The sequence below is a fragment of the Macrobrachium nipponense genome, chromosome 24 (assembly GCF_015104395.2).
Source record: "Macrobrachium nipponense isolate FS-2020 chromosome 24, ASM1510439v2, whole genome shotgun sequence".
Taxonomy (NCBI): domain Eukaryota; kingdom Metazoa; phylum Arthropoda; class Malacostraca; order Decapoda; family Palaemonidae; genus Macrobrachium; species Macrobrachium nipponense.
This window is the reverse complement of record NC_061091.1, coordinates 32,333,070-32,359,672: the sequence shown is the minus strand read 5'-3', so window position 1 is coordinate 32,359,672 and position 26,603 is coordinate 32,333,070. Positions and strand designations below refer to the sequence as shown.

Below are 26,603 nucleotides of genomic sequence, written 5' to 3'. Positions count from 1 at the left end.
ACGCTGATACTCATCGAATGTATGTATGTTATCATTATAGCACTAACAATACTCTTATTCAAATACTGTGAAAATGGAAGGAAACTGCAGAGAAGGGAATGATATAATGATATATCAAAATATATGTTTAACTCCCAGCACATTACAAACCAATAATTCCACAAATGCCAATTTCATTAGTTTTGAAAAAATAAACTTGCTATGTAATAAACAGCCATTTAGGCTTTCCTGCTAGGGCTCTACAGCCTGCAAAAACTGGATGACTGCATATGTCAAGTAATATTGTCTATCTAAGAAACATGAAATATTTTCCAAAAGTTCTTCTCTTAGCTGTATAAAAGTCCAATAAGTATCCAGGAGGAAATATTTGGTTATTTGGTAAGTCGAAGCTTTACTTATACCTATGGTCATTCCTGGGATTATCCCTTCTTATATTCATGTTGCTGTGTTCACACAAAATGCATCTTGTGGACAACCACATCAAAACCCATACGATAAAATCAGTCTGCTAGAATAGTTGTATAACAAAATGGGAGTAGACAACTCACTTCCCACTCTTTGAACCTTCCAAGATAACTTTGGCTGACATAAAGACCTCAAAAACCATAAGATAATATGTGAAAATAACATGTTTGCAACTGCAGAGAAAAGGCTACCTCCAAGGTAAAACACAGTCAAAGGGTAACTGAAGTTCTTTAACAACCAGTTTCAGGAGTGAATGAAGTAAAAAAATATTCCAATTCATAAAGAGACAACCAAACTTTTAAAATACTAACCTAGGTCAGTTTTCTTAAATCTTCTTCAGGAATTAAAGTGTAAACTTCGATACAAAGTTTACCCACCCAAAAGGAGATGTTATTCTTCAAGACATTATGCAGAATATTAAGTCCTGCAAAACACTGTGCTCTTGAATTAAAATAAATAGCCTTCAGTACTAAGGATTTTTAATACAGAAATGCAAGCAAATGGGATGTGGTGATGTCCCAAATCTCACAAACACTATACCCACACAAGATTCAACTCAACTTGAAAGCCATGAATTTCATTGATGCTCCTTGATAATGTAACTGTCAGCAAAATAAGTCTTCAACAAAGTTACGCAAATCTATCAGCAGAACTTCTCTTGAGGACTCAAAAGCAACCTAAAGTAACCTTTTGTTGTATAATAAGCAGTGAGAGCACTTCCAAAACTTTCCTGAAGATCTAAGTACTTCACTTTCAAAAATATGAATAGTATTCTTTAACTGTAGAGGACAAAAGGAAAAAAAAATTAGTCCCCATACATACAATGATTTACTTGTGGAAGAACTGATCTATATCACTTAAATGATAGTGGGACATTTCTCTTCTTCTTCCTTAAGAAGATCACTGCTTATATGAGTATAACAAATATTGTAGTGCTCCTTACAATAACACTAAATGGACTCTACAGCCTGGTACATGTTCAATGGACATTTCTTACTGGATCCTGAAATTCTGCTTTCTGTTACCAGAGATAACTAGTACAGATATGAAAACTGAAGCGCCAAAAAAAATGCTGAAATATGATATATCGGGCTGACAGGAGGTTCAAACACGGCAAAGGATGATGTCAGTGGAAACTCTCATGCTGTTGACATAAAAGCACTAATAAGATAATTTCAGGCCTTTGTGCAACTAAATACACTAAGTGCAGCTTAAACAGGCCAAATGGAAGTGGAATGACCTATTGCTTGGCAATCTACATCAATGGATCCAAGAGCAGAAAATAAACAACTTTTATCTTCAACATATAGTAGCTGCCAAAGATGGACATAACACACACATTCTGTCCCCACAAGACAGTCTTAGCCAAAAAGATAGTCACTGCCAATAATTACATAAGTACAGCAGAGAAGTTAACTGTATTCTCCAAAGAACATGAACATCTGAGTAGAGAGACCACTGATGGGAGGACTTCATGGTTTTGCTTTCCTTGAAATGTCCAATGGGTCTAGGTCCTGTTGAAGTGCTGGCTAGCAAAACATCCCCTAGTGTCGACGAAGATGAATGAAGAGACTGTGTTGTCGGTCATCCAATAGGTAGCACCAGACTGCCAACAGCTGATGCCAGGTGAGGCGTGGAAAGCACTGACCGAGCTGGAGCAAAAGAGTGCGACGCCTCAGATGGCTCAGAGTGCCTGGACGGGGAGTGGCACTCGACAAAAAAGAAACGCCCAATACGAGAGAGATCCAAGTGCCTAGGTGCCAATACCTGGTGCTCATCATGAGAATCAGTATTATTCTGATGAGTGTCTAGGACAAAAGTATTGAGAAGGATCAAATATACAAATGCAGGAGCAGAGTTCTGATCCACTTCCACTTCAGCAGACGACAAGTCAGTATCTCCACCTTTAAGAGCATATATGTGAAGGTGAGCTAGTTGACACACCTGGCTGTGAACGCCTGGGAGGGGACTAGCTATCGGAGGCAAGTTAGCTTACAATGCTTTGAACTTTTAGGCACTAGCACAGGGTGTTCAATATTAATATTAATTAAATAAAATACATTAACCCTTTAACGCCGATTGGACGTATTAAACGTTGATATAAACGTCGATATAATTTTTTTTTTTTAAAATTTGCGGAAAAATAGTTATAGGCCTATTAGGCAAAAACTTTTGAATCACGCGCCTTGGGGGATGCTGGGAGCTCACGGATCAAGGCATTGTTTTGTTTACAATCGTTACCCGGGCGGGCAAGCGCAAATTTCTTTCTTCTTGCACTAAAAAGCATCAGCGACACATCTCGGAAATTATTTCGTCACTTTGACATAATTTTTGTACCATTTCATATTAGCCGTTACATGGAGTATTATATATGAAAATGTGCGCAATTTTATGTAGAATACAATTAAAAATAACTCATGGTTGTAGCTTTTATCAGTTTTGAAATATTTTCATATATATGACGATAAGTGCCAAAATTTCAACCTTCGGTCAACTTTGACTCTACCGAAATGGTCGAAAAACGCAATTGTAAGCTAAAACTCTTATATTCTAGTAATATTCAATCATTTACCTTAATTTTGCAACAAATTGTAAGTCTCTAGCACAATATTTTGATTTATGGTGAATTTATGAAAAAAAAAAAAAAATTTTCTTTACGTCCGCACAGTAACTCTTCCGAAAAAAATCAGAAATTTTTTTGTCCGATTGTCATAATGTTTGCACCATTTTAAATTAGCCGATACATAGTTTTATATATGAAAATGTGTGCAATTTCATGTAGAATACAACAATAAACAACCCATGGTTGTAACTTTTATCAGTTTTGAAATAGTTTCATATAAATAATGATAAGTGGCAAAATTTCAACCTTCGGTCAACTTTGACTCGACCGAAATGGTAAAAAAACGCAATTGTAAGCTAAAACTCTTACATTCTAGTAATATTCAAATATTTACCTTTATTTTGCAATAAATTAGAAGTCTCTAACACAATATTTCAATTTATGATGAATTTATGAAATAAACTTTTTCCTTAGGTCCGCGCGGTAACTTCCGAAAAAATCATAAATTTTTTGTCCGATTGTCGTAATGTTTGCACCATTTTAAATTAGCCGTTGCATAAAGTTTTATATATGAAAATGTGTGCAATTTCATGTAGAATACAACAAAAAACAACCCATGGTTGTAGCTTTTATCAGTTTTGAAATATTTTCATATAAATAACGATAAATAGAAAAAATTTGTCCTTCGGTCAACTTTGACTTGACCGAAATGGTCGAAAACTGCAATTGTAAGCTACAACACTTACAGTCTAGTAATATTCAATCAATTACCTTCATTTTGCAACAAACGGGAAGTCTCTAGCACAATATTTTGATTTATGGTGAATTCATGCATCATTTTGTGATAATATATTCTCTGTGTTGCCTTGATCGTTTTACAATGTGTTATATACCAAAATGATCGCAATTTACTGTACAATGCAACGAAAAAAATTAACTCGTTAGCTTTAACCGTTTTGCTCACAGTGCGATTTGTATACAATTATATATGAAATTTTTTTTATCGCTCTGTCATATATCCCAATATCTATATATGATAATTATATTTTTTTAAATTTCTGATGGTTGCATACTAAACTTCAGGCAATGACAAAAAAATGAGCCAAAAATGAACTCTTAATCTTGAAAACTAAGCGTGCTGTGATTTTTTAAAAAAAACATTTGTTCCGCTTCGGCGTTTAAGGGTCAAGTAACTTTTCTTTAATCAAATGACTACTGAGTACCATTCACTACTAGACACATTTCCACACAATCAGTCTAAACCTATAAACGCATGACAATTTCGACCAAGGGGGAAAAAGCCCCATCGGACTCTCTTCAGTCGAATCAGCTGAGTCGCGAGTCGAACATCAACTGTGAGGAGTCGGAAAAGCAAGACTGCAAGGGAACGAGACGTTATCTACAGAAGAATAGCTCTTCAGAGGATGAGAGACCAAAGAATCATGACATGATCTATAAGGTGACAAACCACTGGAATAGGACGACAACTGTGCACTAAAAGATACGCCTTTCCAGCGCCGTACAGTCGAAACCTATAAACGCATGACAAGTTCAACCAAGGGGAAAAACCTCCTCACTATACATGCATCAAGACGCCTTTTCAATGGCTATCTGCCGATACCTGGGAAAAGCTACAGATTCAACCAGAAGGGGCAACTACTGGGGGCAACCCCCCTCAGACTCCCTTCAACTACCTGTATGTCTTCTCAGTGTGGAGGAGCAGGACAGTGACTTCAAGTCTAAGAGATCCAAGAGGCCAGATAGTCACCTTCTCTAAACACACATCCAGAAAGCCAGTTATAACCATTAACAGAGGGGATTTTTGCATTTCTGCAGTAGGTTCTGGAACCTATTCCCACATATAAGTGGGGGAGCACTGTATTCTATATTCTGGGATTTTCTGTGGTCCAGCAGTTTTGGTAAATTTTTCTATTATTTTACAAGACATTTTATTAACTGGAAGCCTAGTTAGTGCACAAATGGCTCATTTGGCTTGTTCCATATACAAATTTTAACAGATTAATAGCGATAACAAAATGAACATTAAATATACGTTAGTATTTAATCTATGAGTGAGCTTTGGATTTCTTAGCATAAGAAAAAATTATCAATCAAGTTACTGTATACCTTCATCCCAAACAAGCTCTGGGTCTGCTGACTTCTCTGCTCTTTGCTTAAGCTCTTGTCTTCGTGCATCAGCTTTCTCCAACTCTTTGACTTTATAAAAATAACGATGCCAGAAAACAACATGTGATACCTGCAAAGTATGAAGAGAATGTTAGAGATCTGAAATATACATAAATATGTTAGATATAAGAAAACTTATATACTTATATATATATAATAATATATATTATATATCTATAATAATATTATATATATAATATATATATATATATATATAATATATATATCATATATATAATATAATAAATATATTATATATAATATTTTTATTTAAAATTTATAAATCAATATTATATATTATATATATATATATATTATTATAAATATATATATACATAAAATTCAAATTTTTAAAAAACTTCTTTTAGAAGGCAAGCTTTTAGAAGGCCAAGCATTTATTAGGCTTAACAACTAATACAACTAATATAATTCTTGAGCTTCCCAGTAAAAAAGAACTCTCAAGTGAAGGAGCCCTATAAACTCTGACTTAGTACACCATTTTCCCCAAATCAAATTATATGTATGGAGATGGAGCAATAACATTCTATGTACAATGAGTCAGTAAGCTATATAATGTTCTGAGGAATGAAGTTTTCATAACAAAACTAATATTGTAATAATTACTTGAACACCTGAATTAGCCCTGGTCACAGACCAGCCCGAACTATATCCCCACAGATTTACCCACAGAGTGGGTAACTCTAACTGTCAGCGCTACCAACGCTGCAGGTAAAACCTAGTCAAATGAGTTACCTGAGGTCCTGTTGGCAACGCTGCTGCAAATACCGGCTGCTAGGGGCCGACAACCTCAATTGATTCATTCACTCTCAAATTGAAGTGGGGAGGAGGGTGGGAATCATCCGGGTGTTCAGATAAGTATTACAAAATTAGTTTTATCATGAAAACTTCATATTGCAATACACTACACTCCCTGAACACCTAAATTAGCCCAATTAACAAAATTTTAATGGAGGTGGGATCAATTAATTCAGCCCGACCTGTCCATGGAGCATACGTAGGTAAACTCATTATCAACCTACCATGTGTAAATGTGTGTGTCCTCACCCAGTTATCTATCTAACTCGGTAGGCAGAGAAAGTACTATAACGCCCGTGTTAAGTCTAAGGTACCGTCTTGAGTCAAATGCCTCCTATGTGGTATTCTATACCTCTCATGCAAAGAGGTAAAAGCAAATTTCTTCACCTAGTCGTCCAACTCGGTAGGTGAGGATGCTTGCAAAGGAAGTATACCCCAACGTCAGTGTTGAGTCTTAGGTACTGCCTGAGTCAGAAGTGCCTTCCATGTGGTAATCTATACCTCTCATGCATGGAGGTAAAAGCAAATTTCCTCACCTAGTTGTTCACCTCAGTGGGTGAGGATGCTTTCAGAGAAAGTACCCCAGTGTTAGTGTTGAGTCTAAGGTACCGTCTGAGTCAGAAGTCCCTCCCATGTGGTATTCTATACCTGTTATGCATGGAGGTAAAACCAAAGTTCCTCACCTAGTTGCCTAACTCAGTAGGTGAGGATCCTTGCATAGGAAGTACACCAGTGTCAGTGTTGAGTCTAAGGTACTGCTTGAGTCTGAAGAACCTCCCTTGTGATACTCTATACCTCTCATGTATGGAGGGGAAACCGTCAACCTCCCATGTGGCTATCAAGCCTCTCATGTGTGGAGGAGAAGTTGAGTGTGCAGGACCTTCGAGTTCTCTACTGCTCATTGACGCAGATGACTGTGCTGAAGACATTTCAACATGACTATTGGGATCTGCCTAACCTTAAGGGCCTAATAGAACAATACACTCAGTTTAAATCCTGACCAACAGACTCTCTTAAGTACATTTAGACTACCACTGACAACCTAAACTTCCAACACCCTAACGATACCAAGCTAATTATACACAGAATTGGTCGCAACAACAACCCAGCGAGTAACCTTCTCTGAAGATACTGAAAATCCTACTCCCAAGTAGCCGCCTCCAAGATCGCTGACACTGAAAAATTCCTCCAGAAAGCCGAAAGAGTAACCATCATTGATACTAAGTGCCCTTGGACGTGAAGAACAACTCGAAGGTTCCGAAACTGATGATGAACCAAACGACACTTGACTAATAACCTTTTGCAAGAAGAAACTAATTGCATTTTTGGAAATGAAACGAGATGGACACCTAGGGGAAACAAATAAGGTTCTCGGACGAGGAAAAGTTCCTCAGTGTGTGACACATAAACACTGACAGCCTAAACCAGACACAGCAGCATTTGAGATTTGTCACATGCTATACAATCATCCAACAATGGCTGCTGCGACTCTACTTATGACGACGACACAAAATTGACCATTGAGGAGACATCTTGCTCTCTAAAAGACTGTTGCAGAGCGCAAGAGTCAAAAGGAAATCCCTCCTTTTGTTACCAAAGAACGTTATACGTATAGCCATTCAAAATGTTAGTTCGGTATGCCAACCCCATCGAAACTGAAGGATGAGGTTGTCAAACTGTTAGGATCGGGAGTATACCCACTGTGTTTGAGAAAAACCCCATCAACTCAGACATCATCCACAGAGAGTGGAAACAAGGCCTCTGACTGGCTGAGAAAGGTGTCTTCCAAATACTAGCCTCACGATATGTAACCCCTACCACACGAATTGACGAAGGCACCCAAGAGTGAAGAGCCTCAACAGATTCGCCGAGTGGAACTCTGACACCGGCAGAAAGGTCACCTCCTAACCCGTAAAAATCCCTTCCAATTAGGAAACAAGGTTGAATCCAGCCTACCGAACCCCATAAGTGATGCTAACCTAAAGTCCTCCTCCCCCAAACTTGTCTGACTCAGCCAAAATCAGATCGACTTAACTGATGTTAGAGAGACTACTGGTTTAGTTGAATACAACTAACAAACCTTACCTCAATTAATTGGGTAAGTTCCTCCGGAGCCTAGGACTGCAGAAAGGGAGAAAGGACAAAGTCCACCATCCATTTACACTTGCTTGCCTTTGCTGGATAAGCAAAACCCCACAACTAGTACTGGATTTTCTCTTCAAAGGGTATCCTCTGTCAGTCCAGTCCAACCGCACCGGAACAGGAAAAGGAGAAGCCTCAACACCTGCAAGAGCAGCATCCAATAACCCTGAACTTACTACAGCTGAGTGATACCCACAACAGACATACATGACCCCAACATACCTGATCCAACCGCATCCGCTTGCGCAATGCTATACCAACAAGACGATGATAAACTCCTGAGCCAGTCGGACTAGACTGTGCAATCCCGCACTACCTAGACACGATGCTGTAACACCTAGGCTGACCACCTGGGAGATCAAGGCCCACCCCAAGAGCCAACTGCACCCTGTTGCGCAAACCGCTTACCAACCAAAGACGATGAAATAACCTTGCGCCAGTCTCACTCGACTGCAAAATCACTCACCAGCCAGTGACTATAAACAAGCCGAACTCACAATGAATACTTTGGAGAAGGAACAGAAATAGCCACAGAAAAAGGTTGAAAAAGAAGCAGAAGGAGGCGAGAAAGGAAGAGGCCACACTCGGAGTAACCACCTGAGCACCAAACGCCGACATTGTGCAGGTGGAGAAAAACAACTGGCACAGCATACAAAAGTGCCTCTAAGGACAGGCTACAAACTGCAGAACCAATGGGAACCAAAGAAGGAAATTACCAGCTACCCTGACGAAAGGAGGCCAAGGGCACAAATGGTACTAACGATGGTGCAGTCGAACTGTCAACTGCCGTAGCCCCTGCAATACGCGTGGTAGGCACAGTATGTCTCAAACCCAGAAAGCATGAAAATGGGAACCAAAGAAGGAAGATTACCAGCTACCCTAGTGTAAGGAGAGGCTGAGGACGCAACCGGTACGGATACACTCAACGATGGCGCAGACACGAATCGCCAACTGTCGTAGCACCCGCAAGAACCGCGGCGGACTAAATATGTCTCAAAGCCAGTAAGGAAGAAAATACAGAGTTGCGGAAAAACTCTGCAACTGCCTATGAAGCCTCCAGACTAGCAGCCTGAGAACTACAGGACCTGTGGAAGGTGCTAAGAAGCCAGCCCCACCAAATACACACCTTCCCTGAACTCCGAAGAGAGTGGGAGCCGCCAAAACCCCCAAATTACAGGACTGAACTGATGAAAATTCTTTGCTTGCAGTGCTAATGGCAAAGAAACAGAAGTGACTTCCGAAGAATGACCTGATAAACAAGATTGTGTAAAGACATTAGGAGAAGTTTAAAAGAGATTGGGGGAAAGGGAAAACAGAAGCGCCAGAAGATGCCACAGTTTGTGGAGAAAGAAACTAGACCAACTCTGTTCCCCCTTGATAATCTCCGCAAACATCATTAACAAACTCAGGAAAATTCTCCAAGACATGATCGTGAATACAGGCAGTATTCAAGTTATGATACTTTGTCTTACACTAACTCGATTACGTTGGGGTTGGCAATTAATACAGGTAAGACAATATTTTGAAAATACCCATTCCTATATTTTGTGTGCAGTGGGTGCAGGAGCAGCCTGCAATCATGCACCAAGAGAGGCCAAAATACAAACATTTAACTTCTATAACTCCACATCTTTATATGATCTTTAAGTTAAATAAGTTTAAAAAACGATCAAGAGAACGATGAAAGTATTATCTTAATATTATACTTGTTGCATAAATGTGTACAGCCAAGAACAACTGAACAAGAAAACAGTTGTTTGCTAATACAACCGAACCGGAAATTCACCTGCTAAATGGATGAAGAAGTCATTCTACCAATATTACGTCACCTGAGGGAATATTCTTGGAATGCAATGAAATGTACAAATTCCTTATGATTTCTGATTTATATGGTACAAGACACCATAATTAGTGAGGATACATATACAGGCAGTCCCCGGTTACGATGGGGGTTCCGTTTTTGAGAGGCGTTGTAAGCCGAAAATCGTAGTAAGCTGGAACATCGTCAAAAATCCTAAGAAAACCTAACTTTTAGTGCTTTGGGTGCATTCAAAACTATATAAACTGCATTCTTATTGCATTTTTCATAAAAAAAACCCTTCAAATATTGATTATTTTGCATTTTGGAGTCATATTTCTTCTGCCAGATCAGCGTTGTAAGTGGCGTACACATGGAACATGCGTCGTAAACATGGAACATGCGTCGTAAACATGGAAATAACTTCTGATATATAAATGTAATTGAAAAGCGTTGTAACCTCGGAACGTTGCAAGCTGAACCCCTCGTAAGCCGGGGACTGCCTGTAACACTATTATGTATAATACTGAAGTCCGACCAAATCTGATTCTCATTCTTGTTCAATTACATTTTGTACTGAATTATCATATTATCTGATTCTCGTTCGTGATCAATTTGTGTACACTAGGCTAACCGTTGTTAACATTATTCAATTTCTCTTCATACCAAAGTATCAGAAGTCTCTATGCATTGAACCAAGAGAATTAGCTGTTATTGATAATTACCATGCCGTATACTGTATGCATAGAGTCAAACTGAGAACCTGATCACCAGAATTACCACCACCACAAGACGAACAAAATTTATTCACAGAAGGAAAGAGAACCTTCGAAGACGAAGGATCACTATTCAACACTTCAGAACCCGACAAACCCGAAACCCACCTCCAAACAACCAACCACAAACTTAGAAACCTTCTGTTGCAAAGAAATCGAAGCAGGAAATAAAACCAAAGATGGCTCTAAAGATGAATTGGCACACTAGAAACGACAACAGAATCCGAACCCGAAGAAACCTGCACTTCTCTTCCTGAACACTACGTAACCTATTATCCCTAATCGTCTGTATTTGACCTAAATTTACATCAACCTCAGAACTTACACCTTGAGGGGGAAAGGGGGAAAACTGCTGCCAACACTGCCTGCTCTGCACCAGGGGGGCCGGCAAATCCTACCTTTGAGGCTTGCGGGTCTCCATAATCCCCGGCACCCATTAGGGCTGGTTCTGGAACAGGCAGGGGGCTGAAAAAGAGCAATTAGCATCACTTATAACGTGGCGGGATCACAAACTAAAAAACTAAAACTCTCAAAACATGTATACTTACTAACTACTTGACACACTCAGGGCAAGGAGCTGCACTGTCCGCTGGATACGGCCGTTGTAACACAATACACAAACAACCAAACAAGGACAATAACTATACAACAAAAGACCACTGCATCAAACAATCACTAACAACATCAAAAAACAATAACACAACAAGTCAATACACAACCTACAACATCAAGGAATCACAATAACTCACCAACATCATCACTCAACAACTCACAACTCCAACAACTCATCTACAACACAACAGAACTCACAAGCACAACAAATTCAACACAGGCACAACAACCTTCAAACATACAATATTAACAATAATTCAAACAACTTCAAAAGCACACAAAATAACTGACCATCAATAATGATGACAATCTGTCTTCTAATATCCTAGCTGACTCCAGTGCTTTTTTACATATTGCTTGTGTTTCTACACCTGCCTTCCGCTTGCTTTTAGAAGCTGGATATTTCCTATGTTTTGAGTAATCCTCCATTTGTTCTAACAACCAATCTCTACACTCCTCACACCTCTGTCTGACGCTGGACTGAACCTTCCTACAAGTAATACATAAGGAATGTCTGTCATTTTTTAGGGTACTCATCCTCTGCTTGCATGTAGAGCACGACTGATGAGCTCCCACATCGCCAGCAGCTTGCTCAGAAGGCATAGCAGACGAAGTAGACGTAGAGGTGTTGGCTAACGGTGTTTCTTTATGTAGCTTGTCCATCTTACATCCAGTTCAAGCTAGTCAATACCAGGAGAAGTTCCAAATCAATCCAAATCTATCAAAATACTACAGCAAAAACTAAGAGTGCAGTCGTAATACAATGCCAAGCTCGTAATCCAGAATTCCAAGGCCAAACATATGTGGGGGTCGGGTCAAAGACCAAAAAAGTTCATGTGTTGCAGGACACGTTCTAACAGTACCGCGAACAGAAAACAATTGAGGTTATCGGGCTCTAGCGGCCAGTATTTGCTGCAGTGTTGCCAACGGGACCTCAGGTAACTCATTAGACTAGATTTTACCTGCAGCATTGGTAGTGCTGACAGTTAAAATTACCCACTTAGTGGGTAAATCTGTGGGGATATAGTTCGGGCTGGTCAGTGACCTGGGCTAATTCAGGTGTTCAGGGAGTGTATTGCAATACTATGTTAAATGCATTTGTACGAAAATTATTTTACTTTACATATACTGTGCCAATCACTAACATGAGGCTGATTATCTTCAAACTTGATGAATCCTATGGAGGGCACATGAGAAGTTATTCACTTTTAGTCAGTCAAATTTATTTGCCACTTCTTGAATAATCCTAAAGGTCAATATCAATATCATTGATGAAATGGATTTCTCAAATACATCCACTGTCACTGCTTCAAAGATAGGAAATCATGCTCTGACACATATGCCTCAACTAGCAACAACAGATAAATGGGGAATCTTACTAGTACGTACACGATGTAACATGCTAAGAAACTACGAAGTACCCAAATGGAAAACTTGGCTTATATGATGGTACTACCAAGCCCTTCTTACAATAAAAAATATTCAGAGTAAATTTACATTTAGATACCAGGCTTTGACAGCACTGCAGTAGTACTCATAAATTAGGTTAAGTACAATTACAGCCATGCCCCAAACTTACACGAGGTTAGGTTCCAGAGCCCCTTGCGCAAGTTGAATTTTAGTAAATAAGTTTGGCACGGTCTCTAAAAATGCCAATACTAAATGCTTATTTCTAGAGTTTAAACACTAAATATGACACCAATCATGCTCCAAAGGCATTAAACTAAACTAACTTTCAATTAAATTAAATTTACTGTAATTTAATTTAAAAGTTAGCTCTTCAATCAAAGAGGAGGCATCCAGGACAATTAAGACTCATTTGAAGAAACTAGTCTTTATTACTATAGGAGCAACAATATGGTTTGTCGAAAAATGCAAGAAGATATCCACATAAATCTCAAGAATAAGATCATGGTAAGGACTTCTTTAGCATAAAGAAACCACTAAATAAACTTTCTAAATCCTGTGGAGAGCTCTGTTGTCTTCTAGACAAAGTTAACTTTAAATGTGGATCCTTATCTGCAGAGGACATGAAAGAGTTGCAAACACATCCCTATATACCCTCAAGAGTACATGTACCAAGAAAGTAACTACTGAAGATCACCACAAATACACAGACACAATTAATGGGAAAGGTAATACAGGTTTTATAGATTATAGGTTTATAGATCTTAAGCATAATGCCAAGCACTGAGGCAACTAAGGCCATTCAGCGCTGAAATGAAAATTGACAGTATGTAAAAGGTTTGAAAGGTGTAACAGGAGGAAAACCTCGCAGTTGCACTATGAATCAATTGTTAGGAGAGGGTGCACAGTAAGATGGAAGAAAGGAAATATAAACGGAGATACAGTAAAAGGAATTAAAGTAGTTGCAGCTAGGAGCTGAAGGGACACTACAAAGAACCTTAAGTAATGCCTACATTGCATTGCATGAGGTGCACTGAAGGCAATCCCCTACAAGGGGAAAAGTAATACAATTCACAAGATGAGCAAAAAAACTTGAACACTCATTCAGAGGTAAAGAAAGGATCATAAACTTTAATTTGCAATATGCAACTGAATGTAAAAAAAATGCTGAAGAAAAAGTCATCTTGAGCATTTGGAAGCAAACATCAGTGAATTTGCACTTTCAACATACAAGAGGCCATAAACCTATCCACAGAGATATTTAAATGAAAATAATAGCACAAATTGCAAATAAAAATAAGATTTACCAACAATAAATGAATGGTAATCAATTGAAAAAGCTATATTTTAGAGAAGAGATTAACAAATGCTACATGAAAAAAAGTCATTTCAAAACTAAAACTAAAATAATCATGCAAACTGATATAATTTTGAAGCAAACTTCGTGCAGTATAAATATTCCCTTTATACAAAAACAAGCATTTACAATAACACTGAAGCTAAAGTTTAAATATAACTATTTAAACTTTAGCATTTACAATAACACTGAAGTACAAAATGAAAAAATAGAAACTGTTTAAACTTAAGATCAGATCAAGATCACCGCTACATGTATGCTACAACCAGCCATATTAATTAAGTAAAAGTAAACAATACTTTAAGAAGCTACTGTGATGTTGACAAATGGGATTATTGATTATAACCATTTAACTTCTTGTACATACCTGCGCAGGAACTAATGCAGTATAATTATGTCTAAGAGGTTGATTGTTTACGAGGAGATCTGATAGCTCTGTTTGATGTGACTCTAAATCAAACGTTCCAAGCCATTCTTCATACTCCTTTTCTTCTCCTTCGGGATCAGTGAGGAATGTAGCTGCATCTTGTGATATGGCATAAATGGCAGCCTGTTAATAAAATAATAGCAATTACTTTCCCATACAATAAATAAAGAGAGCTTTTCTAAGTTACCTCAAAAATGTTGTACGCTTTAAATGAAGGTAGGTCCTTCCATTGTCTGATTGTTGAACAAAAAGTTGCAAAGGCAAGTCCTTCCCACTACCTAAGACTGCTTCCCAACCCGTTTATGTTGGTACAGTATGTACCATTTTACAAGAAAAAAAAATGGAAGTAATAATATAAATTTTCATAATAAAATTTATTATTCGGATACTTACCTACTGTTAAAGTTAGCTCATATCTCTGTGCTGATAGGCGAGTCAGCATTCAAACAAAAGATCACTTGCCTCACCTAGAAGATTCTCTAGTTCACCTGTTCTCCACCAGGTGTGTTTGAATGCTTTAGCTCTATTAAGAATTCTCCATAGCAGCCTACTAAGTGTGGGGAGGCTGGGTGGGGTTTACTTTAACAGTAGATAAGTATCCAAATAATAAATTTCATTATGAAAATTTATATTATTTGGGATGAATCTTACCTACTGTTAAAGGTTAGCCGATTCCCACATTGAGAAAAAGGATGGTGGGTAGTGCAGCTAGACAAATTCTGCTCAGCCAAGCAAGCTAAGGGCTTCTTGTATGAAACTCAAAACATTCTTACCTGAACTGGAATCCTTCCTGGATAATACTCCCACCAGAAGGTGGATTCCATTCAGAGTGTAGCGTTCTCATGTGTGTAAAGCCAAGAGCAGCCATGCAAAGAGAACCACTTCGTTTTCAGCCAGAATTAGCGTGGTGAGACCCCTGTGCCTGGGTCAGAAAGCCCCAAAAAAGACAGTCAAGTACAAATAAATAGCTATGATAGAAAGGTAAGCTCCTGTACAATAAATGTACCTTCATACTCCCCAGAAATCCAACACCTGGGATTAAAAATAAAGAGCCTAAAACTAAAAGATTGCTTTTTCTTTTGGTTCAGAGGAGGGCATGAAGATAAGCCTTGTAATTTATTATGACAATAGGAGAACACTTGACCTTATTATGAGGAATAACCTTTCCTGCCTGCATGAGACCCCCTGAAGAAAAGCATCATAGTCTACCAATATCAATGTCCCTTCCGTGGATGCCCCAGAACTTAAATTGGAATGATTATGATGCAACTTGCAAAGAGAATCGTGTCATGCTCAGGAGGGTGCCATTAAGTGCCACACCCTCACCAGCCACAACCAGACTCCTTTCTATAATAGTATTGTCAACAATACTACGATCCTTGGAAGCGCCCCTGGCCCGAGACATCTGCACTTGCTGGAGGCACTACAGGTAGTCCCCGGTTATCGGCGATCTGGTTTTATGGCGTTTGTCTAGCGCCACAAAATCAACAATTTATGGTGCCATAACGGGACGAATTCTGGTTATCGACACCATGAGGGCTCTTATGGTGTGCCATAAGGGTGTTTATGGAGCCATAAGGATGCTTATGGTGCCGATAACAGGATATCAGTGCCATAAGAGCCATTATGGGGCCATAAATGACTGAGTCTTGGTTAATGGCGGTTTTCGCTTATCGGCAGACCCCCTGGGAACGGAATCCCCGCCGATAACTAGGGACTGCCTGTATTCATTTTGAAAAGCAAAACTCCTCCCTGAACATGACACAAGAAGCTTCCCCTTTCCCACGAGCTTAAAGTGGAACCTGACCTAAGGACCAATGGTATTGACAAACAATACCAGCAATAATACTGACAATATTCCCAATAATGACATCCCAAATGAAGGAACCTCCTACGACAACACCATGAATGATGTCATAGAGCAAAGAGCCAATGAAAATGCTGCTTCCCATGATGTCAACTGACTGCTGAGACGATCATCAAGGCTATGCCAGATATACCAACAACTCCAGCAACTGTCTTGAGGCAGCGAGTAAGCAGCCAATAGCAGACAGTCTTGAGTATGCAGCCAATCAAAAATCAACATCCCATTGCACCCTTCTGGCACCACTGGTATAACATAATATTAATAATAATGATACACTGTTATTACAATGTTTATGTATTTCTATAGTCAGTTATTTTTAAAAAATTAAAGAAACAGAATTTGAGCCATAAAACCACAGGGGCTCAAGTGCCACTCCCAACAAAACAGTGTTATACATACTGGCAGAATTGGCAATTCTTCCTCTCTCTCGCTATGACGTTTGCAAAATTGATATCCACTGTCTTTATGGTCAAAATTACTGAACATGCATAGGAAATGATGTAATTACATGTCCAGAGTTATTATCACTCTATGCAACTGCCGTGGCGCTTATCAACCACAGAGGCTTATGGGCTGGCTGAAGGAGTGAACTAATGAGAATGCACAGTGCTTGCCAACATGGGTGTCTCTTGCCCAATCAGAAAATTTCCCCACATGAAGCGTGTCTAAGCAACCAAACATCGTGCGCATACAAACCTCCAGTAAGAGTCCCAACCAGTCTATCAAAAACAACTTGCATTCAGCCGTGATTGCTATATTGGTAAGTGTACAGTATTCTCACTAGCACTAACAGTATTTCCACTATTTTTACAATACACTGTGCCTCTTCACCTTCTCCATCTATTTTCATTATTATTATCATTATTAATAATAATATGATTATTATGATTACTACTATTACTGCTATTATTATTTTTATATCTATATTATTGCTGTAATAATGTTGGTCTTGTTACTGTAATATAAGGAAGGTATATTGACTTCAGGTAACACTGTTTATGTATGTTTCAAGCACTTACTGCATTTTTTACACAAATTGATGGCGGGAGGGGGGACATTTTGCTTGCTTGCTCCCGGTGGGAGCGACAGTCGGGTGACTGGTAGCGTCCACTAACGCGGTGAGAGCGAGCACCGTCCTCACGACGCGCCACGGTCCAAGAAGCAGCCAAGGCTGTTCCTGGTGACTGGGGGACCTCTTCTCAGCCTCGACACGTGAACGGTCTGGTGGGACCAACTTCCCCAGGACAGCAGATAGGTCTCCCATCCAGGCTGGTGCTGGGGCGGTTGCGGTGGCAACTGGGCCCAACTCCACCTGTCCAAAAGGACCTGCAGGAGCAGCAGCACTTCCATGGGCAGGAACAGGGGCAGCAGGTTCGGCGACGGCAACAGGACAACGATCTAAGGGTGAGCTCCTCAGGCACTCTAAATCAGGGGGAGGAGCGAGGACAGCAAAACCAGGTGGGGGGTGGTACCAACTCCCTCTGGGGCACGATCGGCAACGGAGCTTGTACCACAGCAGAGGGGATGACCTTGGTCACGTGCTGGGTATACACCAAGTGAGGCGGAGCTGCATAACCCGGGGTCGACACAGTTGTAGTCGTCCTCGTCTCTACCCCGTGAGTGACTGGGGCTGCAGCAAGATGATGGATGAGCCCCTGAATACTTGGAGTGCCCGGAAGACTCAGCGAGCGCCACACCTGCTGAAGATCCTCACCTGTAGAGGCAGACACACCTGAGAAAGCAACAGTCGGGTTAGAGGGATGGGGGGGGGGGACCTGTTCGCTCAGCAGGGGAAGGATCCCACCCTGAGCAGACAGAAGACCCCAAGTACAACTCCAGGTTGGGATGTTGCCCTCCCTCCTCTGCACTCGACAGATTGAGTGAAGAGGCGGAGGGGGACACGTCCCCTGAAGAGGAGAGAGCCATATGCAGGAGCTGACGAGGAAAAGGTGTCGAGGGAGACCTTTCCGACAAAACCTAGGCGCCCTACGTGGCTTCTTCCTCTTCTCATACAGCTTCCATTGCTCCTCCGACCAAGAGACACAAATATCACAGGTTAAGGCCCGAGAGCATTCACGCCCTTGGCACCTAGTACACAGCGGATGAGGGTCCACAACATCGCTGGACCTGAAAGCCCCACACTTACGGCCTCCCACTCCAGGGCACTCTCTCCGGTTGGATGGGGGCCGCGAGGGCTTCTCCGATTCGTGGGACTGCATGGTCAATCCAGCAATGCAATACCACAAAAAATAAACAAATAACAAATAGGAGTATTTACAGTCACTTCACACTAATATTCTAAGAAACAGGTTGAAAGGTAAGTAAGCTTGAAACAATCTCACGACAGAGGCAGGCACATCTTCACCCGACAGCAGTCGAAAGCAAAGTGGTATGTTTACCTCCAGTCGGGTGGGAATCCGGCCATCAGACAAGCAGTTACTGCTGAACTACCTTGTTAGTAAATCTTACGACCGGTCCAGCTGGCGCTGAATAGTAATTCCTTATGTAAGGACCAATGGTTTCTATAACATGTAGGAACAAACCTTTCTTGCCAGAAGAGGTTTTGGAGGAAGCAAAAGAAGGTTTGGATGAAAACCTGACTTTCTTGGGAGACCTGGCCGGGGAAGATGAACCGGAGCGCTTACCTGGAGAGGGTGCACGCGCACCTTTAGGGGACCTAGTGCTCTGAGCAGCCACCCGAATAATGGCTTGCTGAGACTTGACTACTGACATGGAGGAAACAAAATTCACCATAGATAATACATCGTCCTCCTTGAAGAGACTTTCACAGCGTGCCAGCGGAGCCCTGGACAAAACTCACTTGTGAATACCTGGGAAATGAGGTGAGAGACAGCCCAGGTAAAGGTCCCTCCTCTTCTTGCCGACAAAGGTAGTACAACCAGCCGAGACGTTCGCTTGATGAGGTAAGCCCATCGACACCGACGTGATGAGGTTATCGAACAAAATGGGATCCGAGGGAGTACTATACCCGTCCCGTTTTAAGAAACCCATGAGGCCCGAGAGCATCCACATAGTATGCCACAGAGCTTTGGATTGATTCCTAAAGGTTTCTTCTCTCACCAAAATACCAACAAGTTTGTTACCTGCAGGGACCTTAGGAAGGAGCACCTCCATCGATCCATTAAGAGGTGCTCTGAAACCCGAAGAAGGGTTACCCATTACGCCATACAATGGCTTACGACTGGGAATAAGAGCCGAGTGCTGCCTACCCACCCCCCACTACCACAGCTAACCAAGAGTCCGCCTACCTCAGGGCTTGTTCTACCCACCCAAACCAAGGCAACTTGCATGATGGATGCAAAACCAGAGGTTTGATAGAGAAAAGTTCTCCAAACATAGCTTGGCTAGGTTTAAAGGGATCCTCATCAAATTTCAACTGAGGAAACAATGTGAACGAGGTTTATCATTCTTCAATACTCGCTGTCTCTGAGTCATTGGACAGCCTGACAATGGAGGAGGAGGACCCTCACCCTTGACAGAAAAATCTCTTTCTGCATCTTCCAAATACACCTGAGTGGAAGGAGAAGCAGAGGCAAGACCGACTCCCGGAATACCACCCTGACGAGACGGAAAACCTACCCTTCCCTGACCTACACCTAAAGACTGAACATTGAGAGAAAAACCATCGAACCCGACAAAGTCTGGAAACCTGGAAGACCTGCTACCAAACCCAACACCACATTAACACCAGTACCTAATTCCAGCAGAATATCTCCTACCTTAGGAAGGAAGGACAGAGAAAGGAAAACAGAGGAAGATACACTAGGAACTACTCTCAGTCCAGTGATTGCACAAGTGGACAGGTAACCAAGGCACCTGCCACAGCAACACTGAAACCAGCGGAAGACGAAGGGATACCAAAAGAAGTAACCTGCGAAGGCACGGAAGACATCAACACCTCACCCAAACGGGAAAAACCTGCAGAACGCGACCCAGCTGCGTTAGAAGAAAAAGTACTCTCATAAGGGAAAACCAAAGGAGAAGGCATGAGACCCTCCTGAGGCGGGGTTGCCAAATGTTCTGAGACTGAAGTAGAACCCCCCGAAACCGGGGGAAGAGAAGCTGACAAACCCAGAGATATAGAAGGGTTAGAAGCCATCCTTTTAAGGGAAAGAAAACAAACTGAATCATTACCACCTTGAAAATCTAGATACATATCGTTACAGAATTCAGGGAAATTTTTAAGAACATGGTCTTGAATATTACTGAGACCCAAAAGAAAACACTGCCTAACTAAAGACCTATAACCCTGTGAAAGGCCTAAGAGATCACCATTATAGTCAGCTAAACTGAATTGAGGAACACTCAAGGAATCCTCAAAGGGCAAACGTTCTGAAGTACTTCCAGACGGAAAGGAAACCTTTGAAGAGGAGGGGGCACTCAGAGTATCTACCGCTGACGGAACCGAGTCAAAGCTACCTGAAGGAGGAAGGCCAGATTTTACCTTCGGCGCAATATTGGCCGGAAACAAAGAGATCTCTGATCCAATGAGGATCCTAACCTAGCAGGACTAAATAAAGGATCTAAAGGCAACTGCCCTTGGAACCGTGCCTCGCCTAACTGATCCCTAACACTCTTAGTTGTCTGCGTCATTCCTATTTCTGATTTCATTTTCAGACTTACATTTTCAGTAAGGGAATAAGGGAGTAAGGGAATTCTGCTGCGGACACTGCCTGCTCCTCGCCGGGGGGAACGGTAGTTCCTACCCTTTTGGTTTTTGGATCTCCATCACCCCCGGCACCCTTCAGGGCTGGTTCTGGAACAGGCAGGGGAGCTGGAAGAGAGTAGTTAGTAAATTGTTCCCTATTGCTAACTTTCATCTTGTCTTGCAACTTTGACATCATCGTAGTAAATAACCCAGACATACTCGATGTCAACCTATCCTCTAACTTTTTATACAATACTGACTCTAAATCACTAGCTTCCTCTACATTGGGTTTAGTCCCTGAAGCTACCCTACCTTTACTCTTTAAAGCAAGAGCTTTTCTATGTTTAATATATAAGCCTGCATCTGATCCGTAGACCAGTTCCTACACCCGTCACATCTACGACCATATAGGGGGTCCTCGAGTTACGACGTTGATCCGTTCTAAAGATGCGTCGTAACACGATTTTCAGCGTAAGTCGGAAAATTAAAAAATACCACATGATTTAATGTAAATACGTATCAATAACAGAGAACAATTCCTTACCTTTATTAATTTGGTTGGCTTGCACACTGGAGAGGAAGCTGCGGTGCTGGAGAGACTGGGGGAGGTTAGTGAAGAGAAAAAGAACCTCCAGAAGATGCTGGAGATGCTGGGGCAGGTGAGTCTTGAGGTGAGGCAGAACATACTGGAGATGCTGGGGCAGGTGAGTCTTGAGGTGAGGCAGAACCTACAGAAGGTGCTGGAGATGCTGGGGCAGATGAGTCTTGAGGTGAGGCAGAACCTACAGAAAGTGCTGGAGATTGTGGGGCAGGTGAGTCTGGGTTAGCAGAACATTCAGAAGGTGCTGGAGATTGTGGGGCAGGCAAGTCTGGATTAGCAGAAGCAGCTGAGGTAGAGGGTACAGGATCTCTTGCAGGCCTCTCTACCTTCTTAAAATACTACTCCAGGTTAGTCTGAACAGAGAGCAACCTCTTTTCATCCAAGATCTCCTTGTAACAATGCATCAAATCCATGATGCCTCTGGAAACCCTAGTGAACCTGTCCAAGTTGGGATCCTGAGCCTCAAAAGTTGCCAATGCTTGCTGCAACTCTGCAAAACCTCTTGCCAAGTCCTGCCTTGTGAAAGCCTTAGGCTCTGGGTGGGTGCTTCTTCTTCTTCCTCTATCATCTGCTTCTCCAGTTGTATCAGGTCCTCAGCAGATAACTCCTCGCCATGAGACTCCAGCAGCTCTGTAACATCATCAACCTCCATCTCCAAATTGATTTCCTTACTCAGGGCAACAACGTTCTTTACAACTTGCTGAACTGTGTCCTCAAACCCATGGAAATCATTCACAAATTGAGGACAAATTTTTTTCCAGACACCATTCATGTTTGTTTGCTTAACCTCCTCCCAGGAATCAGCAATGTTCTTTACAGCATCAAGGATGTTGTAGGATTTCCAAAAGTCCTTCAGAGTCAAGTCCTTCTTGGTTTCAGTTGCCTGTAAAGCCATAGCAATTGTCCTTCGTAGGTAGTAGGCCTTGAACGAAGCAATCACTCCTTGGTCCATAGGCTGTAAAAGGGCCGTGGTATTAGGTGGAAGGTAAACCACCTTGACAATAGGGTTGAAGTCTCCCAGCTGGGCAGGGTGTCCAGGGGCATTGTCCAGCACTAGCAACACCTTAAAGGGGATACCATTGGAGGCGCAATACCGCTCCACACTTGGCACAAAATGGTTTACGAACCAGTCCTCAAACACTGCAAGTGTCACCCATGCCTTCTTGTTGGACTTCCAAATTACTGGTAATTGACCCTTCCAAATGCCCTCGAGTGCCCTTGGATTTTCAGCCTGATACACCAACAAGGGCTTCAGTTTGAAGTCGCCAGCAGCATTACCCCCAAGAAGTAAAGTTAGCCTCTCCTTGCTGGCTTTATGACTGGGTGCTGACTTCTCCTCCTTGGCAACGTAAGTGCGGTTAGGCATACGCTTCCAAAACAAACCTGTCTCATCCACGTTAAACACTTGCTGAGCAGAATAATCCCCCTCCCCCCCTCCTTAATTATCTCAGACAACGCTTTAGGAAATTCACTCGCTGCTTTCTCATCCCCACTAGCAGCTTCACCTTGCACTTTAAGGTTATGGTAATTGGCCCGAGCCTTAAATTGCATAAACCAACCCCTACTAGCCACAAACTCTTCACTTTCACTTCCCTCCCCCTTTTCTTTTTTCAACGCTTCAAATAATCTTTTCGCCTTCTCCTGAATCACCATAAGGCTGACTGGGATACGCCGTTGATTTTGGTCTTCCAACCAAAGCACCAATAACCTCTCCATTTCAATTATTAGACCACTGCGCTGCTTGGTTATCACTATCGCTTTCATAGGAGCAGATCCTTTCACATGTCCAACGATGCACTCTTTATCTTTTGATAATGGTAGCAACAGTCGAACGACTAAGACCAAGCGAGCGGCCAATGTTTGTTGGCGTTTCTCCCTTCTCAGATCGCTTTATAATGTCCACTTTAATTTCCATGGTGATGGCCTTTCTTTTCTTCGATGCACTACCATCAGAAGAGTCCGCCTTGCGCTTGGGAGCCATAACAAAGAGCAAAAAGTTAAAAAAACGATACAACACGAGGGAGAGAGAGGCAGCGTAAACAACCAAAATGGAATATGGGCGAGGAATGAGCATAGCGAAGCGACGCCGTCCTCTCCCCCACAAAGCGTATTCTTCCGCCGTGCGCCCGAAACTAGTTCGGGTTTGTTTACGTCGCTTACGACGCTAAACCGCGTAAGACGGAACGACGCATAATATTATTTTTTATATTTTTATGGGGGCGCGTTCGTAACCACGAAACAGCGTAAGTCGAGACCAGCGTGACCTGAGGACTTACTGTATTACATTGAATCTTCCTACATGTAATACACAAGTTATGTCAATCGTATTTGAGAGTACTCATCCTCCGTTTGCAGTCGGTACAGGAGCGATGAGTTGCTGCATCTTTGCTGGGATGGTCTGGAGGAGTCTTAGCCAGGGGAGGATCCTTTGCAGTTGAGTCCATTATCATCAATCAAACAGAGAAAAGCCAAGGCGAAATCCAAAACAAGCTAAAGGCGTCAACAATGTTATCGCACGATGCAAGAAAATCTTGACAGGCGAGCGAACAAAAAGCGACTGACATAAGTAGACACTGTCCACCAGTTGCTGGCGGCAGTGTTGCCAACTGTGGACAGGTGACTCGGTAACAATGTTTACCTGTAGCGTTGGTAACGCTGGTAGTTAAAATTTTACCTGAGTGTCGGTAACTTTGTGGGGTGTTGTTCGGGGTGGTCAGGTGACCTGGGCTAATTCAGGTGTTCAGGTGGTGTATTGCGCAATAGAAGAGTATAACTTATAAGTGAAGAAGTGAGATTATTTGTGGAAAATACAAAAAATAAAGACATTATGATAAAATACAATTTTAAGTATTCATACTTACCAAGTAGTTACATAGCTAGTTTCTGAATCCGTCGGCAACTAGAATTTTTGAAATTCACAGTAGCGCTAGGTTTGTTTTGGTTAGGTGATACCCCTGCCCACTATCGGGAGAGAGGAACCAACACAGCATGAACTTCAGTTATTTATGCCCTACCATCCATGTGAGGGGAGGAGGGGGGCTTTGATCATGTAACCACTTGCTAAGTATACATAAAATCTTATCTTATCATAAAATTGTCATTTTTATGTATGCAACTTATCAAGTATTTACATGGCTGAATCCTACATTGTAGGTGGTGGGATCCATGGACAGGTACATACTTTTCATATAAATAACAAAAACATACGTACTTAATGCTAGCATCTGTGAGATTCCTTTTTGGTTCCTTACCTGTTAAGAGAGCTAACAGATGATTACAGCCTCTGGAAGATGCTCATCTTAACTTTAGTGGGATCCATGCAGCTAAGGAATAGTCTGTGGCTAAGCACTCGTAAGATACCCCTGCCCAGTACCATACAATAACAAATTTACCAGAGTAAAATGTATCACCTCCAAAATTATTAATACAGGCAGTCCCCGGGTTACGACGGTGTCGGCTTACGACGTTCCGAGGTTACAACGCTTGTCAATAGACGTTATTTCTAGGGTTACAACACATGTTCCAGGGTTACGACGCATGTTCCAGGGTTACGACGCCTACAACGCTCATCTGGGAGATGAAATATGACACCAAAAATGCAAAATAATCAATATTTGAAGGTTTTTTTTATGAAAAATGCCATAAGAATGCATTTTACAAAGTTTTCAATGCACCCAAAGCATTAAAAGTAAGGTTTTCTTAGGATTTTTGACGATGTTCCGGCTTATGACGATTTTCGGCTTACGACACGTCTCAAGAACGGAACCCCCGTCGTAACCCGGGGACCGCCTGTATTGGTTTTTTTTGTACCCAACTAAAAATTAGAATGAAGGATACTCCTAGTACACCAATAGTACCTCCAGGCACCCCTTAATTAACTCAACCACCTTATCCAAGGCGAAGAGATTAAAATAGGAAGGAGCGACTTCCTAAACACCCTTACCCAACACTGTGGCAGCCGCTAAATACGGACCCAGGGTACTGCAATTGTCATAAATAGTCTTGATTTCCCACAGGCAATGAGAGGCGAACACTGACTTGCACTTCCAATATGTTGCTTGTATAATTGAATCCAAAGAGGTTATGTTTAAAGGGAAGTGATGTAGCCAGTGCTCTCACCTCGTGAGCCTTCACTTTTAGAGCATTATAGTCAGTTTCCTTCACTTGGGAATGAGCCTCTACAATAATATTCTGCAAAGAACGCCAGTGCATTCTTAGACATAGGGCAAGAAGGACTTCTCATTGAGCACCATAAATGATCGGATGAACCTCTAATTTTTCACGTTCTTTGTAGATATCTATACTCTCAATGCTCTAACCAGACACAGTGACCTTTCTTCTTCTTCCTAACTTAGTCAGGTTTTTGGTAACAAAAAAACAAGGCTAAGGCTTGGACAAAGTCTTGTTTTTTGCTAGGAACCCCAAAGTTGGTGCGCATACAGCATTCCTTTGTGCAAACCCTATTTTCTTGTCCATGGCATGCAGTTCACTGACACTTTTTGCTGTAGACAAGGCTACTAAGAATAGGGTTTTTCTCGTCAAATCTCTCATGGAAGAATTATACAATGGCTCAAAAGCAGGTTCCGACAGCCATTTGGGCACTACACCTAGGTTCCAAAATAAAATTCTGAGTAGACGTATTTAACGTCGACATTTTTTGTCTCTCGGGTGCCGACTGGACGTATTTTACGTCGACATACAAAAGTTTTTTTAAAAATTCGCGGAAAAATACTTATAGGGCTACCAGCCGAAAACTCTTGAATCACGCGCCTTGGGGGATGCTGGGAGTTCACGGATCAAGGTGTTGTGTTGTTTACAATCGTTACGCAGGCATGCAAGCGCGAATTTCTTTCTTGTCGCACTAAAAAGTATCGGTGACACATCTCTGAAATTATTTCGTCACTTTGACATAATTT

At 41.5% G+C, this 26,603-nt stretch overlaps 1 protein-coding gene across 1 annotated transcript in view; it reads right to left on the bottom strand.

Annotated features, from left to right (window-relative positions):
• Positions 1-26,603, bottom strand: part of LOC135202667 (BSD domain-containing protein 1-like) — a 122,110-nt gene that overhangs the window by 33,491 nt on the left and 62,016 nt on the right. Inside the window, exons 5-6 of the mRNA XM_064232157.1 lie at positions 14,491-14,673; positions 5,156-5,285 (exon numbers count right to left, since the gene is read on the bottom strand). Coding sequence (XP_064088227.1) covers positions 5,156-5,285; positions 14,491-14,673 — 313 coding nt within the window. The remainder of the gene's footprint in view (positions 1-5,155; positions 5,286-14,490; positions 14,674-26,603) is intronic.